This window comes from Acartia tonsa, chromosome 12, assembly GCF_053477335.1.
Source record: "Acartia tonsa isolate MP-2025a chromosome 12, ASM5347733v1, whole genome shotgun sequence".
Classification (NCBI taxonomy): domain Eukaryota; kingdom Metazoa; phylum Arthropoda; class Copepoda; order Calanoida; family Acartiidae; genus Acartia; species Acartia tonsa.
The window spans coordinates 39224913-39249246 of NC_137271.1; the positions used below are offsets into that span (position 1 = coordinate 39224913).

The following is a 24334-nucleotide window of genomic DNA, read 5'->3' on the forward strand; positions in this document are numbered from 1 at the left end:
CTTTTTTATTTTTTCATATTCTACCATGCATTGATTTTATTAAAGATTGGCTTGTAAATTTTTTTTTATTAAAATACTTGTTTTTTCTACTATCTCTCTCTCTCTTTCCCTGGATACCACAATAATGTCTCAGGGATCTAAAGGAATAAGACAATGGCCGATAAATTGATATACCATCCCCAATGATGATACACAAAATTACTCCTTCTACAAATCAAAATTAGTGGTTCAAACGTTTGGACACTTATCAAACCAACCAATCAAAATTTAATTAGAGTCCCTATAGCTGTTAAGCCAAAAATAAGAAAACGCTATTATAAAACTTTGGGGACAAGTGTAATAAACAGTCCAATATCCCCTCCTCCCTGATAATGTCTTCTGGCTAGAGCCAGATATTTGAGGTATAATACTATGGAAAATAAATTAATGTACATTGTACATACCTAAATAGGTTAAACAAAAATACTCTGATTAATATTATTGGTTGAAAAGTTTGAACTGTACTGGTATGAAACCAGCCAATCAAAATTTAAGAGAGGTACCCAATGTTTTTGAGCTAACGAATAAGATAACGTGGTTATGAAACTTATGGTACCACTGTAATTTACAGTCTGTTATGCACTAGGCTAGAGCAGAATATTTTTTTGGTAATTCCCCTCCACAAAAAATTCTAAAACCACGTATGTAATGTACATAGATTAATTATTATCAGTTCCAAAAGATGCGTAGTCTCGCATACAGTGCAAAAAAAATATTATGAAATACAACAAATGTTAGCAAAATGCGTAGAAGTTTGTAATGAACAACTCAACATGTATACCAAAAATATTTTTCTGTGATGCAATTGATTCTAATGCTTCAAGGCAAGTAGTTAAATTGTATAATTTTAGTGAAAAATTCTGTTTTAAGTTGCTTTTAAATGTTGCTTTCTTGTTTCTATTGAATGAAAGATTACTATCAAATTTTGAAAAAGTTGATATTGAAAGCGAAGCGTTACTACAATTAGAGTCGGTCCGTCCGTCCGTAACGGTTAGGTCACTGTTAGTCCTTTAACTTATACATGTTAAAATTGTCTTATCGATTTTAAACTTTACATGACCATTCCTATAACAGTTAGGTACGACTTAGATAGCGTAGCAACTCGATAATTGTTACCAGAAAGTCCGTACGTCCATACAAGATCTTTTTGTAAGATATAATTATCCTATTGTCTGATTTTTGGAGTACTGATTCCTATTACAACAAGGTACAATATTAAAAGCGAAGCTTCTTTATGATCAAATACAAAAAATCCTAAAACCTTCCCGGGCCCGAAGTCAAGATTTCTTTAAAATTTATTTGGTTTAGACTTTAGTACATAACAAAATCTTAAGATACAGTAAAAAATACTTCTTTATATAATAGATGTTGTCATCCTTGTTTTTTTTCAGAATAATTATTCCAGATGAGAATATTATAAGAGGCTGTGTACCACAATTTATAAAAGATTATGATTTTCTTTTTATTATCAATACCTTACTCATAATCCTTATAGGTAAACTTTTAATTTATAATTTTGAATTATAAACAAAACATTACTTTAATAATCCTATAATATAAAGTAGTAAGCGTTTTTTGTCTGTCCCGAAGAATCTCGCTAACAGCTGAACCGATATTGTTCTCCTTTACAGTGAAGCTTCTTATTGGTCCTGGGAAGGTTTTAAACTATTTTTGGGGAGGGTGTCTTCACCCCCCACCCCCAAAAAATTTGTTTTACTCTTTTTAAACTCAAATTTAAAATGGGATGAGGTCGACTTTTTCCCCTCCTACCTTAAGTGCCCCTAGAGGCTTCTAGGGGCGTAGCCGCTAGTCCTAAATAAAGTAACAGATGTCTATCTGTCTGTTTGTTTGTACCAAAGGATCTCGCAAAACGCTGAGCCGATATGATTCTTCTTTAAGGGTACCTTCTCAAAGGTCCTGGAAAGGTTTATAACTATTTTGGGGGGAAGGTAACACCACCCTTCCAAGAGAAGTAACCCGTAGGAAAAAATTATCCCCACCCCCCAAAAAAATTTCATTTTAAATCTATAAAATTGGGTTATCGATATTCAACTCCCACCTCTTCAAGGGGCGTAGACACTAGTCATAAAAAAAGAAGTAAAATTAAAAATGATTATTTTTAAAAGGTGGAACAGGACATTTATTAAACCTAATTGCAGTTCCTTATGTTTATTTCAGGTAAACTTTTATTAATTTTGAGGAAAATTTATGAAGATGCATAAAAAATAAAATGAATAATGTTAATTATGCAATAAAATGATGAAATTAACAATCAATTGTTTCTTATTGTATAATCAAAAGTCATATTTTTTCTTGTTCTCTATACAATTTTACACCAGAAAAAGAAAAAAATAGAACAAGGACATATGTTATTTTTGATGATACATTAAGAAATAAGAGCTGTAGAGACCCTAAAAATACTTTTTTATTGGTTATGCTGTATGTATATAGCAAAACAATTTTTGTTTTAATATTTTTGTTGTTTTTTTAAATTTAAATTATTTAAACATGATTTTCAGATATCCAAACAAATTTGTAAGAAGATGGAACCAAGTAACTATTTTGTCATTACATCTTAGTTTTTGTGATTTAGGTAATTCTCAGGGATATAAAGGGATAAGACAATGGCCGATAAATGTATGTACATCCACAAAAAGAATATATAAATTACCCCTTCTGTAGATTACAATTGATAGTTTAAATGTTTGGACACTTAACCTATTAGAAAACCAATTAGAATTCACTGGAAGTCACGAAAGTTGTTAAGCCAACGAATAAGAAACGTAATTATATAATTTTTGGGACTAGTGTAACAAACAACCCATTGTCCATAGACGTCCAATTTTTGGATTTTCAATTTTTAACCCCCCAAATAAAAAATGCCTCTATGAAATAAAGATTACCCCCCCCCCCCAAATAAAAAAGCTTGGACGCCCCTGCCATTGTCCCCTCTCTCTCTCTCTCTCTCTGGTAATACTTAAGGTTTTTCTTTCCAATTTTTTGTTTATACAGATTTTGGGATTTATAACTAAAATTTCTAAATTCAACAAAGAAACAATCCTGAGAACTTATAGAACTATTCCTGTTATAAAACGAGGCGGAGGTTAACACCCATAACTAATATTTTACTTTTTAAGTTAAATTCTTAGAGTAGACCAATTAAAATAAATTAATTTTTCAGTTTACATTCTGCTTGGGCTACCCTTCTTCCTGAGCTTCTACATCAAGCATGATTTTACATTCTCCTACTCTTTGTGCTGGTTTACAGGAAACTGTTTATAGTGCCTATAAAAATTACGTCATACAATACAAATAACAATTGATAGGCCAATACACAGACTTAGTTAACCATGACAGGCCAGTATACATTTTAATTGACCATTGGTGAGCCGTATGTATATGTCATTTTTTAAAAGCACTATAAAAAAGTATGGTTTACAGGAATGGTGCGAAATTTAAATGCTTACACCAGCTTTTATACTGTTGCAGCAATTGCTCTTATGAGGTAAAAAATTTTAAAAGTTCAAATCCAAAGCTTTTCATCAATTAAAATAAAAGTTTTGTATATAGTAGAAGTACATAGGGGTTAAATTTTTTCGCATTTTTTCTGTAAAATTATTTGTTACCGTTTAGTCAAGTGCGCTTATTAGGTCAAACTGTTCTTAATTTTGACCAAATATGCGAATATATTACCCTCCTTCTAACAAATTTTCTGCTCTATCTATATATATATATATATGAATTAAAAATTAGAATGATTTATAAAAAATGTTGTATTCTACATAACACTCTGTAATTTGATCTTTCATTAATTATTACTAAATACCTATATTTGCGAAAACCTTTACTACACAGGAACCTCTAATTTTTTTATAATTACAAAAGAGCCTCACTCCTCGGGTGGGATTGAACTGTCGACATACGTGTAATGTATACAACATTCTATGGTTGAGTTATGAGGGATACTAAATATTTTAAGTAAAATAAGACAGGATAGACAATATTTTAATTCTTATAGTATTTTTATGAATTTCATTATTATCCTTATATTAAAGTAAAAGGATGTTTGTGTGTCTGTCTGTCTGTCAAAGGATCTTGCTAACCGCTGAACCGATCGGGTTCTCCTTAACTGGGTAGCTTCTCATAGGTCCTATTAGGTTTAGGTATAGGTTTATACTTATTTGGGGGGAGGATACCAAAACCCTCCAAAGAGAAATCGCCCCTAGAAAAAATCACCCCCACAAAAAAAAAAGATTTTTTTTTAAATTTTTTCAACGAAAATCAAAAATGGGGGAAGGGGGCACCCGCGCCCAACCACCCAAAAAATTTTTACTTTTTCTTTGAAAATCAAAAATAAGAAATTGGGTTATCAAATTCGACTCTCCCCTCTTCAAGTGCCCCTTGAGGCCTCTAGGGGCGTAGCCGCTAGTCAACTAATAAAGTCCTATTATTTATTTCAGGATGACATCAGATTTGAATAGTAGGATGACATCAGATTTGAATAGTTCTATCATACAGTGGACTCTGAAAGCAACAATACTAATTTGTTGTTCATCATGGATATTCTCATTCTTGGTTTTATCTCCTTCTCTTTTCAATGTAACATGGGGTGGAGTCAATTGGGGAAGAATAGTTCCAAGTCCTTTTACAGGCAGGAGGGATAAATAAAAAAACTAACCAGCTAAATTTGAACATGAAATAGTTAATTATATTTTACCCTATTCATCTATACTATCCTTAAAAATTGGATTTGTGTCTGTGTGTGTGTCTATACCAAAGGATCTACCAACCGCTAAACTGATATGGTCCTCCTTTACAATGTAGCTTCTCAGAGGTCCTGGGAAGGGTTTAAAAAATACATTTTGAACAGAAATTGCCCTTGTAAAAAAATGAACCACGAAACTTTTTCTTTTTAAATCTATACTTGAAAAGGGGCATATCCGCTAGTAAAGGATAAAGAAATTATTTATTCAATGCAATGAGGAATGTGTGATGACCAGAACTGTCTACTTCCAACTCAATCATTTTCCGCAACTCAAATTCTCAGGACAATTGGAATGGATCTACCATTTGTCATAATTCTATCTATCTATGCTGTGGTTATTACAATAAAACTGTCAAGATTCAGACATATTTTACAGGATTGCAGTTATGATTTTAATGCAAAAACTTTAATTTCTAATTTTTCAAAAATGCAAATCTACAAAGCTGTTTATAGGGCTTATAAAAAATGACGTCATACAATACAAATAACTAATGATAGGCCAATGCACAGACTAAGTTACCAACGGCAGGCCAGTAAACATTTTAATTGACCAATGGTAGGCCAGTTTGACGTCATTCTTCTTTTATGCACTATAAAAAGCTTCCAAATCAACAAATATTCTAAAGTATCAGAATGTCTATATGTTTGTATGTTTATCCGGTTACATCTCATAAAGAACTGGCCTCTATAGTTTTCAGGGAAGTTTTACAATAATCCAGTAAAGATTTTAGGATATCCACCCCCCCCCACCCCCCACCAGAGAAAAATACTTGCTCCTACCCCTAAAAAATTTCATCAAAACCCTCAGTAAATACAGAAGTTTGGAAACCAGTTCCATCTATAATACAAAGTAGTAAGCGTTTTTTGTCTGTCCCGAAGGATCTCGCTAACCACTGAACACATATTGTTCTCCTTTACAGTGAAGCTTCTTAAAGGTCCTGGGAAGGTTTTGAAATATTTTAGGGGAGGGTGTCTTCACCCCCCTCCCCCCAAAAAATATTTTTGTACTTTTTTAAAACTCAAATTCAAAATGGGATGAGGTCGACTTTTCCCCCTCCTACCATAAGGTCCCTAGAGGCTTCTAGGGGCGTAGCCGCTAGTTATTTATAAAGTTATGAATATCAACATTTATGAAATGAAAATCATGAAACTGATGAAACAGGATTTCAACTTGTTAAACGTGCATAAAACAGTCTGGATGTCAGTACTACCTCATTTGATCTGCCTCATTCCTCTTCAAGTGGCAGGTAGGTTAACACAAATTTTTTAGGACATTTTCTGTAGAAATATTAAACTTTGAGATGAATTAAATGCATGTTACAGCTAAATCAAGCTTTCTGGCTCTCTCATCATCAGACATTTTAATCATCATTTAAAAAGATTCAAATTTCAAAAATATCTTATTTCTATATAAATTACTAGCGGCTACGCCCTCTAGAGGCCTCTAGGGGCACTTAAGGAAGGTAGAGTCGAATTTGATAACCCAATTTATTATTTTAGATTTTTTTCCCCACATTTTTAATTTTAGTTTAAAAAGTTTTAAAATTTTTTTTTGTTGTTGGGGGGGGCTACTTTTTTCTAGGGGCGATTTCTTTTGGGAGGGGGGTAAATTTTGGGAAGGGTAAAAAAATTTACCCCTGCCAACAGATTTCAGGGGAGGTAATTACCCCCCCCCCCTCCAAGCAAATTGTACCCCCGGGGTAAAAATTTTTGGGGGGGGTAAAAAAAATTTGCGGCGAGCTTCGCGATCCATTTTACAATGACTTATTTACAATGTAGCTAAATAATTTTTATTTAATTAAAAAGAAAAGAATGAAAACTATACACGTTAAAAAGATACATACTTTTTTAAAATATTTGTTTATGTGACAAAAATAATTTTGTTGTATTGCATAAACATTTGTTGTCATCTTGTCATGTTGTCATCAAATTTAACCCTTTACAGCCAATTTTTATGTGTTTAAAATAGGTGATAGAACACAAACATGTTAATGTTAATTCATTGGTATATTGTAAAGATGTATCTTTTTAGTGAATTTTTTTAGTAAAATCATAAGGCCTAATTTTACTCTATAGCAGAATACAATATTTATGAAGCAAAACACTCTAAAAGCTACGAATTTTACCCAAATAAAAAAAGACCTTTTGCTCTGGTCAAAATGACTACGGCAACAGTAAAAATTAATATCTAAATCCCCCCAAAAAAAGTTTATTGGGGACTTAATTCAAATTTAGGCTCTGCAGTCTGATTCTACTGGTGTCATAGTATATTTTTTATATACGTTTTAAAAATAGGTTAAAAACAGTTTAAATCATGATTCATAAAGATATTAGTCCTAATAGATCTATTGCATCCATAGGGCATTTTAGGGAAAATTTGTAGGGGTTACGTTTCAGGGCTAGTTTCTCTACCAAAAAAGTTAAAAACCTTCCCTGGACCCATGAAGCTTCACTATAAAAAAAGAACGATATACATAACATAGATTAAGCCAGCAGTTAGTGAGAACCTTTGCTACACACAGAAAGACAGAAAGACATCCTTTTACTTAAAAAGGATTTATTTTTTAGTGCGTATAAGGTGGCTAACAAGCACGTTGACCAGCATAATAGGTAAGAACAAAAAAAGAAAAATAACATAAGATGCAAAGCAATAAGTTTTCAAATTTTCAGTACTAATTTAGTCATCTGCCCAAAAATAAAAAGTAGTAAGGTTTTTTGTCTGAAGCTAAGAATCTTGGAAATTGTTAGTTAAATGGGTTGTACTTTTCAGGGAAAGATCTTGATGTGGTTGTAGACAAATTTTCTTATTAAATCACATTTCCCAAATAAAAATTACTATAAGTCTTCTAGAGTATATGACCGACAGGCGAAGTAACTTGATTACTAAATGTTAATTAGTTAGTTTAATCTACACACCAAAATTCAGTCTTCTATCTCAATAAGCAGACAAAAGATAAAGTGATTTATAAAGAAGCTTTGCTGCTAAAAATCTATTATCTTTATATTTAGCTTTTCATTGGTATATGTGGATTTATGTTGCTAACTTCTTTATATATTCTGCATCAATTAAGGTTGGTGTTCTTTTTTATGAATTATTTTGTTAATAACAATCCCTTCTCTATAATTCACCCTTTCATTCCCTCTGTAAGTCTGTCTGTACCACTATATAGGAAACTAGCGGCTACGCCCCTAGAGGCCTCTAGGGGCACTTGAGGAGGGGAGAGTCGAATTTGATAACCCAATTTCTTATTTTAGATTTTAAAAGAAAAAGTAAAAAAATAATTCGGGGAAAGGGGGTTTCATTTTTTTGGGAGGGTTTTGGGTGTCCCACCCCCCAAGAAAATAGTTATAAACCTTCCCGGGACCTATGAGAAGCTACCCTGTTAAGGAGAACCCGATAGGTTTAGCGGTTAGCGAGATCCTTCGGTACAAACAAACACACAAACATGCAAACACACAGACACACATCCTGTTACTTTAGTATAAGGATTTTTTCGGCTGTTATTTAAGATAGATTGCTCATTTTGATGGTTAAGATACACATTTACAAAGTGCAACTTACTTGGTCCGTCAGTTGTGCTAAAAAGCATGTATTTATTATTTATTAAGGTTCTGAGAATTTATGTTATCTATTAAATCTTTCTCTCTCTTTTATAACACCTGAACATCTACTCTACAATCACTCTGTCCGTTTGTTCAAGTTCATCCTTGATTAATTATACTTTGCTATTTATGGATGCTGCCATCCTTATTCTAATAATTTTATTAAGGATTTTAGAGAAATGTATAAGATCTTTCTGAAAGATTGCTGTAATATATTGACAGTTCTTCCTAGAAGAATCTTTGCACTGGAAATGAATAATCTGGAAGGTAGAAACAATCCTGGCTTGGAAAGTTGAAAATATGAATCAAATTGTTTAGAGAGTTCTTGTCAATATTTCCAAAGCTGCCTGCAGCTGCTTAGCTGTAGATTGTTGAAAAATTGCTGCCTGCTGTAGAATGTTGAAAAAATTAAATCCTTTTTAACCACAGTTATACACCCCTAGAGGTCTAAAGGGTACTTGAGGAAAGAGATTTAGTGGGGTAAGACGACCCTCCACAGAGTCCACATTCAATTTTAAGTTTAAACAGAAAAGAAATATTTTTATATCGGAAGGGGAATTTTTTCCTGGAGCGATTTTCTTGGGATCTTTATTATTAGGAGCAAAGATAATACAGGTAGGCGTTTACCCCCCCCCCCCCCCCCCCTCCCCCTCCCCCACCTTTGATATTGGTCAGATCTTTTAGAGTTACAGATATACATTTACAATCTACAACTATGATTCCCGCTTAGTTTATTTTATGTTCTTAATGTAAAATAATATTTTAAACGAGATTGATAATATTGTAATATTTATTGAAAATAAACTAAACTTTGATTTGAATGAAAGTACCAAAAAGTAAAAATAGAACCAAATAGTTTATAGTAGCTCGAAGCTGCTCTATAATTTAATTTGTTTGTCCGTCCGTAATGCAAAGTGTTAAAAGGGAAATGATTTACTTAGCTGCTATTACAGATAGCTTATTCCTTGACTGTGGCTAAACATGTAGCACATCCACTCGTCGTCGCGGAGATTCGATCAATTTCGGCTTTATATCGCGTCATAACAAAAAACTCAATGTCGTTCAAATGGGTGCGCGACATAAATAGTTCTTCGTAGGTCATCCAAAGCTACAACTCTGATTTTTCTTGTCAACATTCCCATCATTATGGGGCATATCTGCAGTCCGATTGTTTTAAATCCACTTTTTATAGCCGCTTTTTTATGTTTACTGATTTCCAAATATCTTGTGTTAAAATTAATGGTGCGATTTTTATTAATCCGGCTACTTTTATATAATAAACGATACAAGCTCTTATTTTGCTTTTCATTAATAGAGAACTGCTTATGACAAAATAAAATTGATGTTGCACAAGATTTTTAAACATTCTGATAAAGTGATGCTCTCAGCCATGGCTAAAATAACAAAACTTCCCATCCTTCCCTTTTACCCCATCCCCTCCTATCATACTGGAGGAACGAACTGACCAATAAATGAAGTCCATATCAGCAACCTAAATTGACCCCTGTCGATATATCCACGCATATATTATATTCATTTCGATACTTTATCTATGTTACAAAATCTATTGCCAATAATTACTCTATGGTGAAAAAGCGCAGAAATTGCCGCGTTCAATTTTGTGAACATAGTCAAATCAACACAACAACAATTTTGCGGAATAAATTTTTGTAATTTTAAGAAATATTAATGAAATTAGTCTTGAAAAGCAATATTTCTAACTAAAATAATGTAATTTTATAATACTATGCATTTTTTAACATATGGAATATAATTTTTAACTTAAATTTTATCGAAAAAGGTGTAGTGACTCATTTTTTTCTCAGTAGATTATTTCATAATATTGACAAGTTGGATTTTTATATCATTTCACCATTATTGATATATTTACTTATTATTAGCGAAGCTATTTATAATTCCAAATGTTTGTCCGTTCGTAATAGTCGAAGTGGGGGAAACGTGATTTTCTCGGCTCTCCTATATATTCAAGAAATATATATATACACGGCTGTAACCTTTTTTGTCAACATTCCCGTTCTTTAAGGAGCTCAATCAACAATTATATGAAATATTCATGGCCGTCGTATTGCTTTTTAGCATGTTTTTGGCTATTTTTTTTTATTTTTATCATTTCCCCCGCGGCGCCCGCATCTTTGGGTGTTTTGGTCCGATATTCAAAATTTGTTCATAATTTTTTGTGCTTCGCTTCTTATGGCACCGTAACTTAGACTGTTACCTTTTCTCAAATGATAAATCAAACATCACACAAATGCTATAGAGTTCTAAAGTCACTTAGTGTCAAATTATCACAGAACATTTGTATATGAATTAATTGTAATCGTGTACTGTTAACTGTACACATTTACATGTACTGGGAATACGCGTGAATGCCGCGTAAGAATATTGTCAAAACAGAGTTGCCACTTTGAAACTTTTGAATATTTTCATAAATATTTCAATATTTTTTTACATGTGGTTTCGTCCTCCTTTCTTAGACTTTGGAATATATATATATTTTTTAAATTCACCCCCCCCCCAAAAAAAAAAAAAATATTTAAATGTTTTTTTAAATCCTAATGTTACAGATTCCTTCTTTATAATATTCAAATGAAGATAAATTTAAAAAAATAATATAAAAATAAAATTACAAATAAAAAATAGCTTGGACGTCATTGCCTCTATGTTATAAAGATTACCCCCCAAAGTTTTAATTTACAATTTCCACCCCCTCCCCCCCCCCATAAAAAAATGAAAAAGCTTGGATGTCCATGTATTACTCTGTTTTAAGAGCACTTTAACTTATTTCTAAAGCACAAATTAAAACTTTAAATATGACTGTGTAAATCCATGTCTGACCATAAGATATCAAGCTATACTACGTGCGGTAGTGGTTAGTACCGTCTTACCCGTAATTTCAGCCTTCCTTCTTAGCTCAAAGCAATGGATTGGTTTCTACTTTAGGCTTGCTTATCTCAGTTATACTTGGGTCCAACTAGGACATTGATTTTACTTGTTTAGCCTTAAAGTTTTACAAAATTGTCTGATTAAGTAAGAACAAGTAAAATTTTTTGGGGGGATAAACAGTTTTCGGGGGCAACAGCAGTTTTGCAGCCATTTCTTCACAACTTCAATACTTTTTGTAGGGAGTTGGGGTCAAAAACGAAAGTGTACAAAACAGGGTGTAGGAAGGTATATCAATCCCCTGGCAAATTTCGATATGAAAATTTGATATAAGGGGTGGTTTCAATAAAATTTCTTCACAGTTCAACATTTTACCATATTAGAGCAACTTCCATGCCAAGTTTTAGTGTTCTATTCATGTTTTAAAGTCTTGAAGAACACATACCTTATGGAAAATAATTACATAAATGACACCCTTTTTTAAAAAGTGTTAAGATAATTGGTTTTAGTTATCAGAATGAAAAGAAATTGCTAGGGTATATTTAAAAATGTATTTTCTTTTAAATATTTTCAAAATAATGAGTGTAAAAGCTCTATTTTATAGATTATCAGACTTTAAAATTCTTAAACTTTAGTCGTCATTTTTGAGAAATTTTATGTATAAAGCAGTTAATTTAAGAATTAATATAAATAAATAAACTAGTTTTCTTTATCTTAAGCTATAATTTAACTTCAAAAATTGTTTTTTTACATGTAAAAAATCACTATAAACTTTGGGAAAATATATCGACAAAATGTGGCAACCCTGATTTTTATTGGATAAATTTCTTACATAGCAGAAATCCAATTAGTAGTGATTTAACTCGCCGTGATGGATGTTGTCATCCTTGTCATATATTACATTATATAAATATCTAAATATTACTCATTTTAACTTCAGTTTGATATTAGACATTTCAAGTTTACTTAAGTTTTACAAAGGTATTATTTTATTAATAAAACTAATTAAACTAAATGTAAATTATATAATTTGATTTAGTAATGTTTTTCTTGTTTTGAGCAAAAAATCATGAAAACTTCTGGTCCCAATTGGTTTTTTTTTCAGGGGAGATTGTAAAGGTATGTCCTTGGGTGGATTTAGGCTATTTTCTTGTCCTCCTTCGCCCATTCTTATAGGCCTTGGGCGAAGCAGCAAATCTTTTTTTTTACTAATATATATATTTTTTTAGGTCTTTTTAGATTATATTAAATTCTAATACTGAAAATGAGAATTATGACATACAACGTCCATGTCTGGTACGACAATGACGGTAAGTGTTTTTCCAGTTTGGCCTCGAAACCGATTGTCATCCGCTGGATTAGAACCGGTTCTCAGCCATATATACAAAAAAATCGTGTATAGAATCGTATTACATTATTAAATAAAAATCCTAAAATTAATAGGGTAAAGCGGGGCGAACTCGGTGTATTTTTCGGTTTTTTGAACCTGCAAATCGTAAAAATTATTTTTTTAAAATCGGACCAAGACCAGTAGAAAGATCTCGGAAAAGTCGATCAGGTCCTAAAAGGACGTAAACCTAGGACTTTGGGAAGTTTGTCAAAATTGATCTCTAAAACGGCACCGACTTCGCCCCGCCTTGAGGCGAAGTCGGTAGGGCATTTTCAAGCTTCGAAAAATCGATGACGTATTGATTTTATTACAGCATGCCCAAAAGGTAAAAGTTGCTAAATGTAATAAAGAGTACCTATGCACAAAAAAATTTATTAAGATAGGTCAATTTTTACTACCAAAAAAAAATTTTTTCCGAAGTACGCGAAATTTGACTTTTTTTTTCGAAATTTTTTTTGATAAAAAACATAAAAATACTACTAGAAAAAAAACTTTTTATGACTTTAAAGGCCTGGTCCTTAAAATTCAGGCAATTTTGAATAGATTTGGCCAAAAAAAAAATTAGTTCTATTAGAAAAAGGGGGGGGGGGGTAAAATGTGGTGACTCGTGCCACGACATACCAGCAATTTTATTTTGGGTGCTACTCCCTTAGTTTTAGAGATAATTGGATAAAATCTTTTGGGCTGGGTCAGTAATTACCCCAACTAGAGGTATCTTTAAAAAAAAACGGCGGCGGGAACTTACCAACCTAAAAAGATTTTGTTTCAATATCTTCAAAATCACAGGAGAAGTACTGTATTTAAGATATTTAAGGTATTGTTTTCAAAGAAATAAAAGCTTTATCTAGATTTGAAGAAAAAATAATTGAAAGTTTAACCTTAGAGATTAGTATTGGGAAAAATGATAAAATATTTCTAACTAATGTCTATAGATCAAATTGTAAACATCCTAATCTAACAGAAAGTGAGCAATTAGACAGGTTTATCAACTTGTTCTCTGAATTACAAGCAGATCTAAATAGCCGCAGATACCCTTCTTATATTATTGGGGATTTAAATTTTGATTTATTAAAATTTGAACAACATGATAAAACTAGATCACTACTTGAAAACAGCTTTGCAAATGGTTTCTTAGAATTAATCTCATTGCCAACTAGGATCACTCATACAAGTGCTACTCTCATAGATCATATTTATACCAATGATAATAAAAATAAATTTGAGTCATTTATTATTTCAGCAGATATTTCTGATCATTTCCCTACTTGCACTATTATTCTTGACAAAGTTAAGGAGTCTGGTCCTGTTTTTATTCAAACTCAAAATTTTAGTGAGGAAAATATTTCCTCCTTTAAACAAGATATGTTAAATGCTGATTGGAGTTCAGTGTCTAATAATTACAGTGCTCAAGATGCATATAATAAATTTTATAGTATTTTTAATGAGTCATACTCAAAACATTTCCCATTTAAAAAAGTTAAACTAAATAAAAATATTCATAAAGTTGAACCTTTTATGACAAATGCTTTGCTTAAGTCTAGAAAGACAAAATTTGAGCTATATGACACTAAACTTAGAGAACCAACTCAAGAAAACATTTCTAAATACAATGAATATAGAAAATGCTATAATAAAGCAATTAAAACAGGGAAAAAATTGTATTTTCAAAAATCTTTTGAAGAAAATAAAAATGATCTGAGAAAAACATGGTCAATTTTAAGGGAAGCAATAAGGAAGCACAGTGACAAAACTTCAGTCATAACTGAAATTTTTAGTGATGGTGTTTACTATAAGGAGGGGAAAGATATTTCTAACAAATTCAATGAATTTTTTACAACCATTGCAGATGATATTACATCTAAAATAAATCCATCAAATAGAGACTGCACTTATTATACCACTGAATCTAACTCCATTTTTTCATTCTCTCATATTCAGCCTAAAGATATAGTAACAATTGTAAATGGTCTAGAGTCTAAATCAAGCCAAGACATGCTAGGTGTTTCTAATAAACTTATGAAAAAAATCATTGAGAATATTGCTATTCCTCTCACTCACATTATAAATTTATCCTTACAGTCAGGCAACATTCCAAATGAGCTCAAAATAGCCAAAGTTTTGCCAATTTTTAAACTTAAAACAAAAGAATCTGATCTATTAAGTAACATGTCTAATTATAGACCAATAAGTCTTTTACCAATCTTCTCAAAAATCTTTGAAAAAATAGTTGCAAATAAACTTACTGCATATCTTGATGAAAATAACCTTATTTACAAACATCAATATGGCTTTCAGAAAAAAAAGTCAACCATACAGCCCATTTTTCATCTAATAAATGAAATTGTAAAGAATAGTAATGATAAAAAGTATACAGTTGGAGTCTTTTGTGATTTACAAAAAGCTTTTGATTGCTGTTCTCATAGAATCTTGCTTGACAAACTTTCTAAGCTTGGAATCAATGGTACAGAATTGACATGGTTTAAAAATTACTTAGCAAATAGACAACAATTTGTCCACATCAACAATGAAAAGTCTGATATGAAATTTATTAACAAAGGTGTACCTCAAGGATCTATTTTAGGACCCTTACTATTTTTAATTTATATCAATGACTTAGCTAAATGTACTACTCTATTTACATTACTTTTTGCTGATGATACCAGTTTCTTAATTTCAGGTAAAAACCTTCATGACATTATTAATATTCTTAATATTGAATTAAGAAAAATAACTTATTGGTTTAGAACTAATGAGTTAAGCCTACATCCATTGAAAACTAAATTTATGATATTTACAAAAGATGAATCAACAATTGACTTTGATAGCATTAGTATTAATCTTGATCACAATAATGATAACCAAAATGATCCAAATTTGATACACAAACTTTCATATGTCAACTCAAGGAGTGAAACACCTGCAATTAAATTTCTAGGTGTTTATCTTGATCCTAAATTAAACTTTAAATATCATATTGATATGATAAATAAAAAGATTTCACGCTCATTATTCGCTATAAATGCTGCAAAACATGTTATTGGTGGAAAAGCATTGCAAACACTATACAATTCACTTGTCCATAGTCATCTTACATATTGTGCTCCAATTTGGGGAAGTGCAACAGCATCAACGCTTGATAAACTTGTAAAACAGCAAAAAAAAGCACTGAGAATAATTACAAACTCAAAATATAATGCACATACTACAATTTTATATAAAAATTTAGAAATTCTTCCTGTAACTCAACAAATTGTCTATTCTAAATTACAATTTATGTTTGATTACGTTCATCATAGGCTTCCATGTTCTTTTGATAACTTATGGATAAGAAATAGCACAAGAACAACAAGAGTTCTTAGAAATAATCAACAGTACAATGTTCCATTTGTTAGACTTGAGACATTTAAAAAATTTCCTTACTCTGATCTACCAAAGCTATGGAATGAAATCATTATTCCTAATACTAATCCTAATCCTGAAAATGAAAATAATAATGATGAGGTTATATATACTTTTAGCACAGTTATGTCAAGAAAACAATTTTGTATGAAACTTAAAGATTTTTTGTTGGAAAAACTTAATTTTATTTGTAATAGAGAAAACTGTACTGAGTGCATAAACAGATCTTAAAAAATGATTTCATAAAATACCTAGTGATTTTTTTTTTATTAAGGGGGGGGGGGGTTGTCCTTTGGCGGGGAGGGTAGGGCAGGGTTGAATATAGGGCAAAGATCAAAGTGGCATTCTATAAAAAGATATTATTTTGAAATGAGAAACATCTATTATTTTTTTTTAAAATAACATAATGACAATTACTAGAATTATTGCTTTTTTATCCTTTTCATGTTTTTTTTTCTTTCTCCTTTCTTTTTTAAATAAAAACTTTACTTATTAATCTTCAATGATATTTTAAAATTTAAAATATGGTATTAAAATTATATACAACAATGATCTATCTTAATATTTTTCCTTTTTTAATCTCTTTGCTTTTATACTTGATTTATTTTGTTTTGTTTTTCTCTAAGTTCCTTTATCTATTTTTTTTCATCTTTCTTATTATTTACTGATTTCTCTTACATAATATAAATGTTTATTTGTGTTTTTTTTCTCTTTTTTTACCATCCTTACAACTCAATTTAACTAAATTAAAGTTTCAATTTTCCCTTTCACATTTAATATGTTTCATATTCTTTTTATTTCTTTTCGTATTTCCTAAAAAGGGGCTTCAGGAATCAAATACACTATCCCCATTTTGGTCAAGATAGTACTCCTGTAGCTCCTGGTGCATATCCTGAAAATTTTCCTTCTTTTCCACCAATTTATACTACGTTAATAATTAAACTCTTAGTCAATATTATTTTATTTTTTTTGTATGAGATTAAACATCATAATGTAAACTCTAAATTGTCGATAGATAGCAGCAATTTAGAGTATTGTATGTGCTATCTCCTAAGCTGGGGGGTACCTGGCAGCACCAAATAAACATTATTATTATTATTATACCTTGATATACGAGAATTTGAAAAAAATGACTAAGTCCCCCCGCAGGGCTGCTTGTAAGGGGAAAAATTTTTGAAAAAAATAACATGGTCTCAAATGATTCCAAATTGCCTAATTCGGCGAGAAATGCAAAAAAAAAATTTTTTTTGTTGGCGGCGGAAAACAGCGGCGGACGGCGGGAGCGGCGGTCCCGCCGCCGTTTTTTTTTAAAGATACCTCTAGTCAGGGTTGTCGAATTAGGCACTTTTTTTGATATTGGGCGGCCCAATTGCCCAAAAGGGTTTTAGGCGGGTTTTGGGCGCCCAAAAGTGGTTTAGGGCACCCTTTTTGGGCAAATGTCGTAAAAAGCATATAAAAAGGATATTAAATAGCCTAAAACCATACCTAGACTTATTATTAGAAATAAAATAGCCTTAAACCATCTCAGGACCTATAAAGGCTCCACTGGAAAGGAGAACCATATCGGTTCAGCAGTTAGCGAAATCCTTCTCTAGATACAAAAAAGCTTACTAATTTATATAGTTAACTAGCAGCTCTGGCCCTAGAGGCCTCTAGGGGCACTTGAGGGGGGGAGAGTCAAATTTGATAATCCAATTTTATTATTATATTAGATTTAAAAAGAAAAATTTAAAAAAATTGGGGGGGGATATTTTTTTTTTTTTGGGGGGGGGGGTGGGTTTCCTCCTCCCATTTTTATTTTTAGTTTTAAAAAATTTAAAAAAAGTGTTTTGGGGAGTGTAATTTTTTTCTAGGGGCGATTTCTCTTAGGAGGGTGGTGGTACCCTCCCCCAAAATAGTTATAAACCTTCCCAGAACCTATGAGAAGCTACCCTGTTAAGGAGAACCCGATCGGTTCAGCGGTTAGCGAGATCCTTCGGTACAAACACACAGACACACAAACAAACAGACACAATCCTGTTACTTTAGTATAAGGATATCACCCAAAAAATAGGCCAGCCCCCCCTCTTTTTTACCCCCTCCCCTTTTTCTCTCCCCCTAAAAGGGGGATGCCCAAAACTGCCCAAAAGGACCTTATATTGGGCGGCCCAAAACCGCCCGCCCAAAACTGCCCGCCCAAAAGCGCCCGCCCAAAATGACAACCCTGCCTCTAGTTGGGGTAATTACTGACCCAGCCCAAAAGATTTTATCCAATTATCTCTAAAACTAAGGGAGTAGCACCCAAAATTAAATTGCTGGTATGTCGTGGCACGAGTCACCACATTTTACCCCCCCCCCCCTTTCCTAAAAAAACCAAGTTGAAAAAAAGAGAAAAGTTTGGCAAAATCTGTGGTCGATTTTCCAGCTTCAAAAAACCTATGACATATTGATTTAATTACAGCATGCCCTAAAGGTTAAAGTTACTAAATGTAATAAAGAGCATTCACAAAAAAAATTATGAAGATCGGACAATTTTTTCTACAAAAAAAAAAAAATTCTAAGTACGAGAAATTTGACTTTTTTTCTCGAAAATTTCACTTTTTTATATAAAATTGAAAAAGTTAGTATAAAAAGTGAAAAAACCGAATTCGCCCCGCTTCACTTTTAGTCGATTTAAGAAAAAACTATACAAGCTTTTTTAAAGTTTTAAACGGAAATGGATAGCCTATTAGATTCTTAATAAGTCCCGTGAAGACGTCTAAGCTCTAGCTCTTACCAGTATTTGTCCAACTTACCGTTTTTCCGACCGAAGCAAAAAAATCGAAAAAAAAATTTTTTGTCGTCCGACTTTAAGACCCAATAAGTACCCTAAAAATTCATCTCACAAAAATTTTATACTTTTTTGTAGGCAATTTAATAAGGAACAAATTTGATTTTATGTTTTTTTCTGTCAGTCGATTAGAACATGGAGAAAAATGTCATTTAATGAAGGTGGTCAAAAAAATACCGACCCGCTTTACCCTACCAGTGTTGAAGCCCGGGCCTTTTGTTCCTCTGGTCTAACAAAACTGGTTTTAATATTATAATTTTTAATTTTATATTTGCTGTAAGCTTTCTATTATACGATGCTACAAATAACTATTCTAATTTTTACTCTTTTCCGTCCTACCATTTATGTCTTATGGTGTTTTTTTTGCGTTTTATGATGAATAAATGATATTTTTCTACCATGAACAACGATGGCATGTAAGGCTGTTTTTCTACTCTTTTCTGTCCCACGCTATTGATATCTTAGGGTAGTTTAAAGCTTACAAATAAGCTTTAAAAAAAATTTCCTTTAATTTTCGACTTATAAAGGATGGGGAAAAATGCAGCCCTTTTAATGTATTGTATTTATTGTTATCATTTGAACCGCTCTAAGCTTTAGTTATTGGAAATATAAATAACATCTTTGTGCTGATTGTATGTAAATTCTATGTTCGTTTTTACAACATTTACCTTTTAGAAATGAATATTAACTAAAGACGTATTTAGCTAAATATGATGTTTTTTTCAGGACAATTCAAGTTGCAAGAAATGATAGATTTAATAAAATTATTAAAGCCTGACCTTTTGTGCCTCCAAGAAATAACTAAACACGGGATGTAATATAACATTTGACATTAACAAAAAAAAGTCTTCTAATGTAGATGACTTCAATCGCTAAAATAAAGTAACAGAATCTATTTTTGTCTGTTTTGTACTGAAGACTCCCACTAAACGCTGAACCAAGTTGAAATTTGATACAGGTATACCTACCTTCTTTTAACGACAAAAAAAGTGCATTGACGACAAATTGCCCCCCGACATAATATCCAAGTATATTCTACATCCATTACTAAAATCTACCAAAATGTTATATTATGAATCTGAACAGGACTGACTGAGTTTGTAAAGCAGACAGGGTTCACCAAGGTGTTCAAGTACCATAGCGTTGCTATTCTAACCAACATTGAGAATGTAGAGGAGCTATCTCCCCCGTCCAACACGAGAAACTATTATCCTAGGTGAGGGGGTGTTCCATTTAAAGAATTAAGCAAAAATAAGTGTGTTTTTTTAATAAAGCTTGGGGGTTTTCAAAAAATATTTATATTCCTTATGTATATTAAGGTACGAGGATGTCTTTGTTTGCATTGAATGATCTCGATATCTATTTTAGGGAAAATTAATATCGTTATCCCAAAAATACCAAAGTTCAATAGGTACCTACTCAGTGTTCAGTATTTACAAACTCTTTTTTCTGTCCCAATAAGTCCAAACAAAGCAAAAATTACCTTTAATTTTTTCTACCCTATTTTTTTTCAAGGTTTGCAACGGTTAAAGTGCCTTTGGGGGACGGAAAAGAATTCTTCTTAACTTGTGTTCATCTGGATTATAAAGTAGAAACTAACAGGAAATAGAAACATTCATTTTAAGACAGCTTTTTCAACTTAAAAATGAAAAAAAGTAAGATTAAAACCAGTTTGGTTAACCCCGAGAGGCCGAAGGCCCGGGTTAACGAAACTGGTTTTGGTATTTTGATTTTTAATTTTAATAGTCGTGAAAAATTGTCTGTAGTATGATGCTAATACATATTTTTTAGTATGGCTGAGAACCAGTTCTAAACCAGCGGATATTATTATTAATCGGTTTCGAAGCAATACTGAAAATTTATTAAAGATGTTAGGCATAGAACCCCTCCCCCTTTATTTTCAATTTATTAAAACAATATCTGCCAAGAATTACAGAGAATACAGGGGTGTTATTCTCTACATGGGATCTCCGGCTAGGAAGGGGAAAAATAAGAGAAAAAATCAGCTGATACTATTATCAAGAACATTTTTCAAAATTGGACAAAAAACACCAAAGAGATGGGGAAATATTTGAAAAATCAGCAAAAAGCTACTTGTCCTCTCATCTACAGTTACAAAAATCCTTTAGAATGATAAAAAATTTAATTTTAATTACGGCGGAGGGGGGATTTTTTTTTCAGCAGGAAAAAAAATGAATCTTGTGCAAAATGAACATCTACGAGGGAAGATTAATTTAACGTTTATTTTACCTTTCCTGTAATAAAATAGAAGTACAAACTAATGTTTCTATGAACGCCAAAATTAGGATGAAAGAAATTAAACAAATCAAGAAGCATTTGAGTTGTTTGAACGCCGATGCTGCACAAGTGTGGGCCGGGGATTTCAATGCCCTGACACTCGAAGATTATTCAGGTACCACCCTGCACTGGTTAGTCTAAGCGAAACATACTTTTTTTCCTATTATTTTTTTATGTTAGGTTAGGCTAAAGATCTCGAAAATTGCTGGATCAAATTGTTTGTACTTTTTAGAAAAGTTTTATTAATGTCTCTGGGTGGTTTTAGGCTTTTTACCGGAACTCCCGTCCATTGATATGTTAACGATTTCATGATCTCATTTATTGTGTCTTCTTAAATCTTTTCCTCCCCGCTCGACTCTTTATTATGACAACTTAACATCTGCTCCATAACTTACTTTTTCTGTTAATCCACCTAAGAATTTTTGTGCTACACTACTTATGAATAATGTCATACTCATCCTTAATTGATTGTCAATGATACTCTATTAGGTAATTCATGAGATAAATAATAAAGATATAGACAGCACAAAAAAATATTAATTTGTAGATGTTGTTCTCAATGAAATAACGAGTGTCCGCCGTAAGAATAATTGGGAGATGCCCAAAAACGATGTTAGCACAACAATGAAGGCGGATGGGTTCGAGTGCAGCTGGGCGTTGGTCGACAGGCCCCCACCCGTTTCTACTTGCAGGAATGGCAAAGTTTTATAAATCTTCCAGTGGGGGGGGGGGGGTATACTGAGGATGAAGGCGCACCCCCCCCCCCACTTCTCTTCAAAAAGAAGAAGATTACGAAGCATTAAGCTTTGTAAATAAGCATATCCTAAAGGGTGTACGAAAAAATGCGGACTTTTTTTTAAGTTGAAAAAATATAGGTAGCTTATAGCGGTTCTAACGGTATCCATATCATTTTTCTACTATTAACACAAGCCAAGCTATTTCAATTTCCAAAAGGTCTACATTTTTGAACACTTCTATATAGAGGATTATTTTGATTGTTGTAATTTAGAAAAGAAATATTTATGATAGAACATGTTTTAATTATGAATTAAAGGAAGAAAAGCATAGGTATGAAGAATAGATAATCAAAATTTTAGATTTTTAAAAACTTGCTATATTAACAGATTTGACACGCATATTGATTACATCTACATTAACCAGGATTTTAGGAAGATTTTTGAGGTTAGAATTTAAATTTTCTTATAGGTATTATACGTTTTTTATATATCTGCAAACCGGATAAAACAGCTCATTTTAAGTTTAATCTGTTTTACTTCAGATTCTAAGTCTTTTTCATGCTTTAAGGGAACTTGTCAGTACTTTGAATTAAATACCCCAAAAAACCTATTATAAAAAGTGGTTAGGTTTAATGCTAGTTTAGTTGTTGATTTAAGTCTTGGTATGATTCTATGTTTTTTTCTATACAAATCCCCTAGATTCAAGGGGTTCAGCTGCTTGGTATCATATATGACAACAACAAAAGTGGCCCTGGGTTCATATATGAATGCTAGTATCAATGGATATAGGATATACAATGTACATTATACGTGGATATATTGACAGTTCAAAATTTGTCGTCAATTAAGATTGTTAATATGGACTTCATTTATTGGTCAGTTCGTTCATCAATTAGGAGGAGAGAGGATGGGGTAAAGGGGGTATCGTTATTTTAGCCAGATGCGAGCATCACTTTATCAGAATACATGAAAATCTGGTGCAACATCAAGTAATAATATATCGATTCTAGTATCTTTTCCTAGCCAGGCCTGTTGTATCCATTATTTAAAAATACAAAATTTTTACCTGACCTATATAAATTTTCTTAGGTAACCAAAGTGGAGCATCATGGCAGCACAGCTTCTGACCACTCTCCTGTCATTGCTGACTTTAAGCTTATCCAAACAGATGACACTGAAGAGGAATCCGGCGATCAATAAATTTGGAAGATTTATAAGATGACAAATTTTGACTTGACCTTTTTAAAAATCGGAAATTTGTTCTTGTAAAAAATTTTGATAAGCAATCACTGCTTATTTTATGCACTATTATACTGGCATTACCAATACCTATTCATTGTATTTGGCCTAGAACCTCAATTTTATTCTTAAATGATTATTACAATACATTAGCAAAATCTTATCCTTAAATATTGTACGTTCATTGATCTCTTGTAAATTTATGACAATTTTCATAATAAATACTCTTTAATAAAACTAATTGATGCTCAATATTAAGTTAAACAAAACTACTTATTTCAAAAGTTTAACTTGCCTTGTTATTGAACTTTTTTAAAATTAAAAAAGTTTTTTTTTGCACATTTAGTCAAAAACAATTTGGTTTTGATAATTTATGGTATTTATTTTTTAATTAATTCAAATTGTGATAGTTAATATTTTTAGATGTGATATTATTGTATTTTCATTATGACAGTTATACTTGCTTTTATAGTATTGAAAGATAGAATTAATGATCATATTAAAATCTTTGCTTTCATTATATTAAAAATTTACATCCTTTTTAGAATTTGCCTTAGAAAACCCTTTGTGATATAAAGAATTTAAACCCGCCTGTGATTATTAATTTCCCATAGTATTATTATTGTTAGTTGTTAAGGGCATTTCCAAAGGTGAGGTTTTAAGAGTTAGGATATTTAATATTTATGCCTATCAGATACAATGTTTTTAATGTGAAAGCATTAAAGTAATATTTATTAATAAAAAGAGCTACTTAAACCTCATCAAATGAAAAGTGGTTGTTCCATGAATGGTATTTAACGAGTTTAAGGATCTAAAATGTATTTTAAGTTGGTATCTATTGAAAGAAACTACCATACAATTTTTTGTAGGTACCGATTAAAGATATGGTTTGTTATTTTTAAACACTATTGCAGAAAAGGGATTGTAGCTTAGATTTGGCAATAATTTGCCACATTTAAAAGTCATTTTAGAAACTAGAAATAGAAAATTGTAATGTTATTGCTTAATGATTAGGTAAAAAAAGAGATTTAAATGCACATCCTGGAACGACCCTTTTAAACAGTGTTCTAGTCTATATTGCCACTAGCAGTATTGTAAAAAAAACAACCAAAAAATAGTATTTAAAAGTTGCTCTTTATCTTAGAATTATGTGA

General features: G+C 31.7%; 2 protein-coding genes across 3 annotated transcripts; both read left to right on the plus strand.

The window, feature by feature from the left end:
- Positions 1–138: 138 nt before the first annotated feature.
- LOC145333774 (uncharacterized) lies at positions 139–9250 on the plus strand. 2 transcript variants are annotated; one of them, XM_080179002.1, is made up of 12 exons: positions 142–863; positions 1431–1534; positions 2166–2217; positions 2559–2632; positions 3221–3297; positions 3471–3544; positions 4500–4690; positions 5023–5176; positions 5963–6051; positions 7373–7414; positions 7814–7875; positions 8575–9250. In XM_080179002.1, the coding sequence occupies exons 1-12, from the start codon at positions 799–801 to the stop codon at positions 8701–8703; spliced, it is 1113 nt and encodes a 370-aa protein (XP_080035128.1). In that variant the 5' UTR covers positions 142–798; the 3' UTR covers positions 8704–9250. The 2 variants fall into 2 exon arrangements, with proteins under 2 accessions (XP_080035129.1, XP_080035128.1); XM_080179003.1 differs by lacking the exon at positions 7373–7414 and having other exon boundaries at positions 139–863.
- Positions 9251–12251: 3001 nt separating this feature from the next.
- LOC145333778 (uncharacterized) lies at positions 12252–23685 on the plus strand. The gene is made up of 8 exons (XM_080179014.1): positions 12252–12618; positions 19633–19715; positions 19992–20122; positions 20422–20506; positions 21211–21319; positions 21752–21893; positions 22326–22386; positions 23031–23685. Exons 1-8 carry the CDS (start codon positions 12573–12575, stop codon positions 23139–23141), a joined length of 768 nt encoding a protein of 255 aa, XP_080035140.1. The 5' UTR covers positions 12252–12572; the 3' UTR covers positions 23142–23685.
- The last annotated feature ends 649 nt before the right edge of the window (positions 23686–24334 follow it).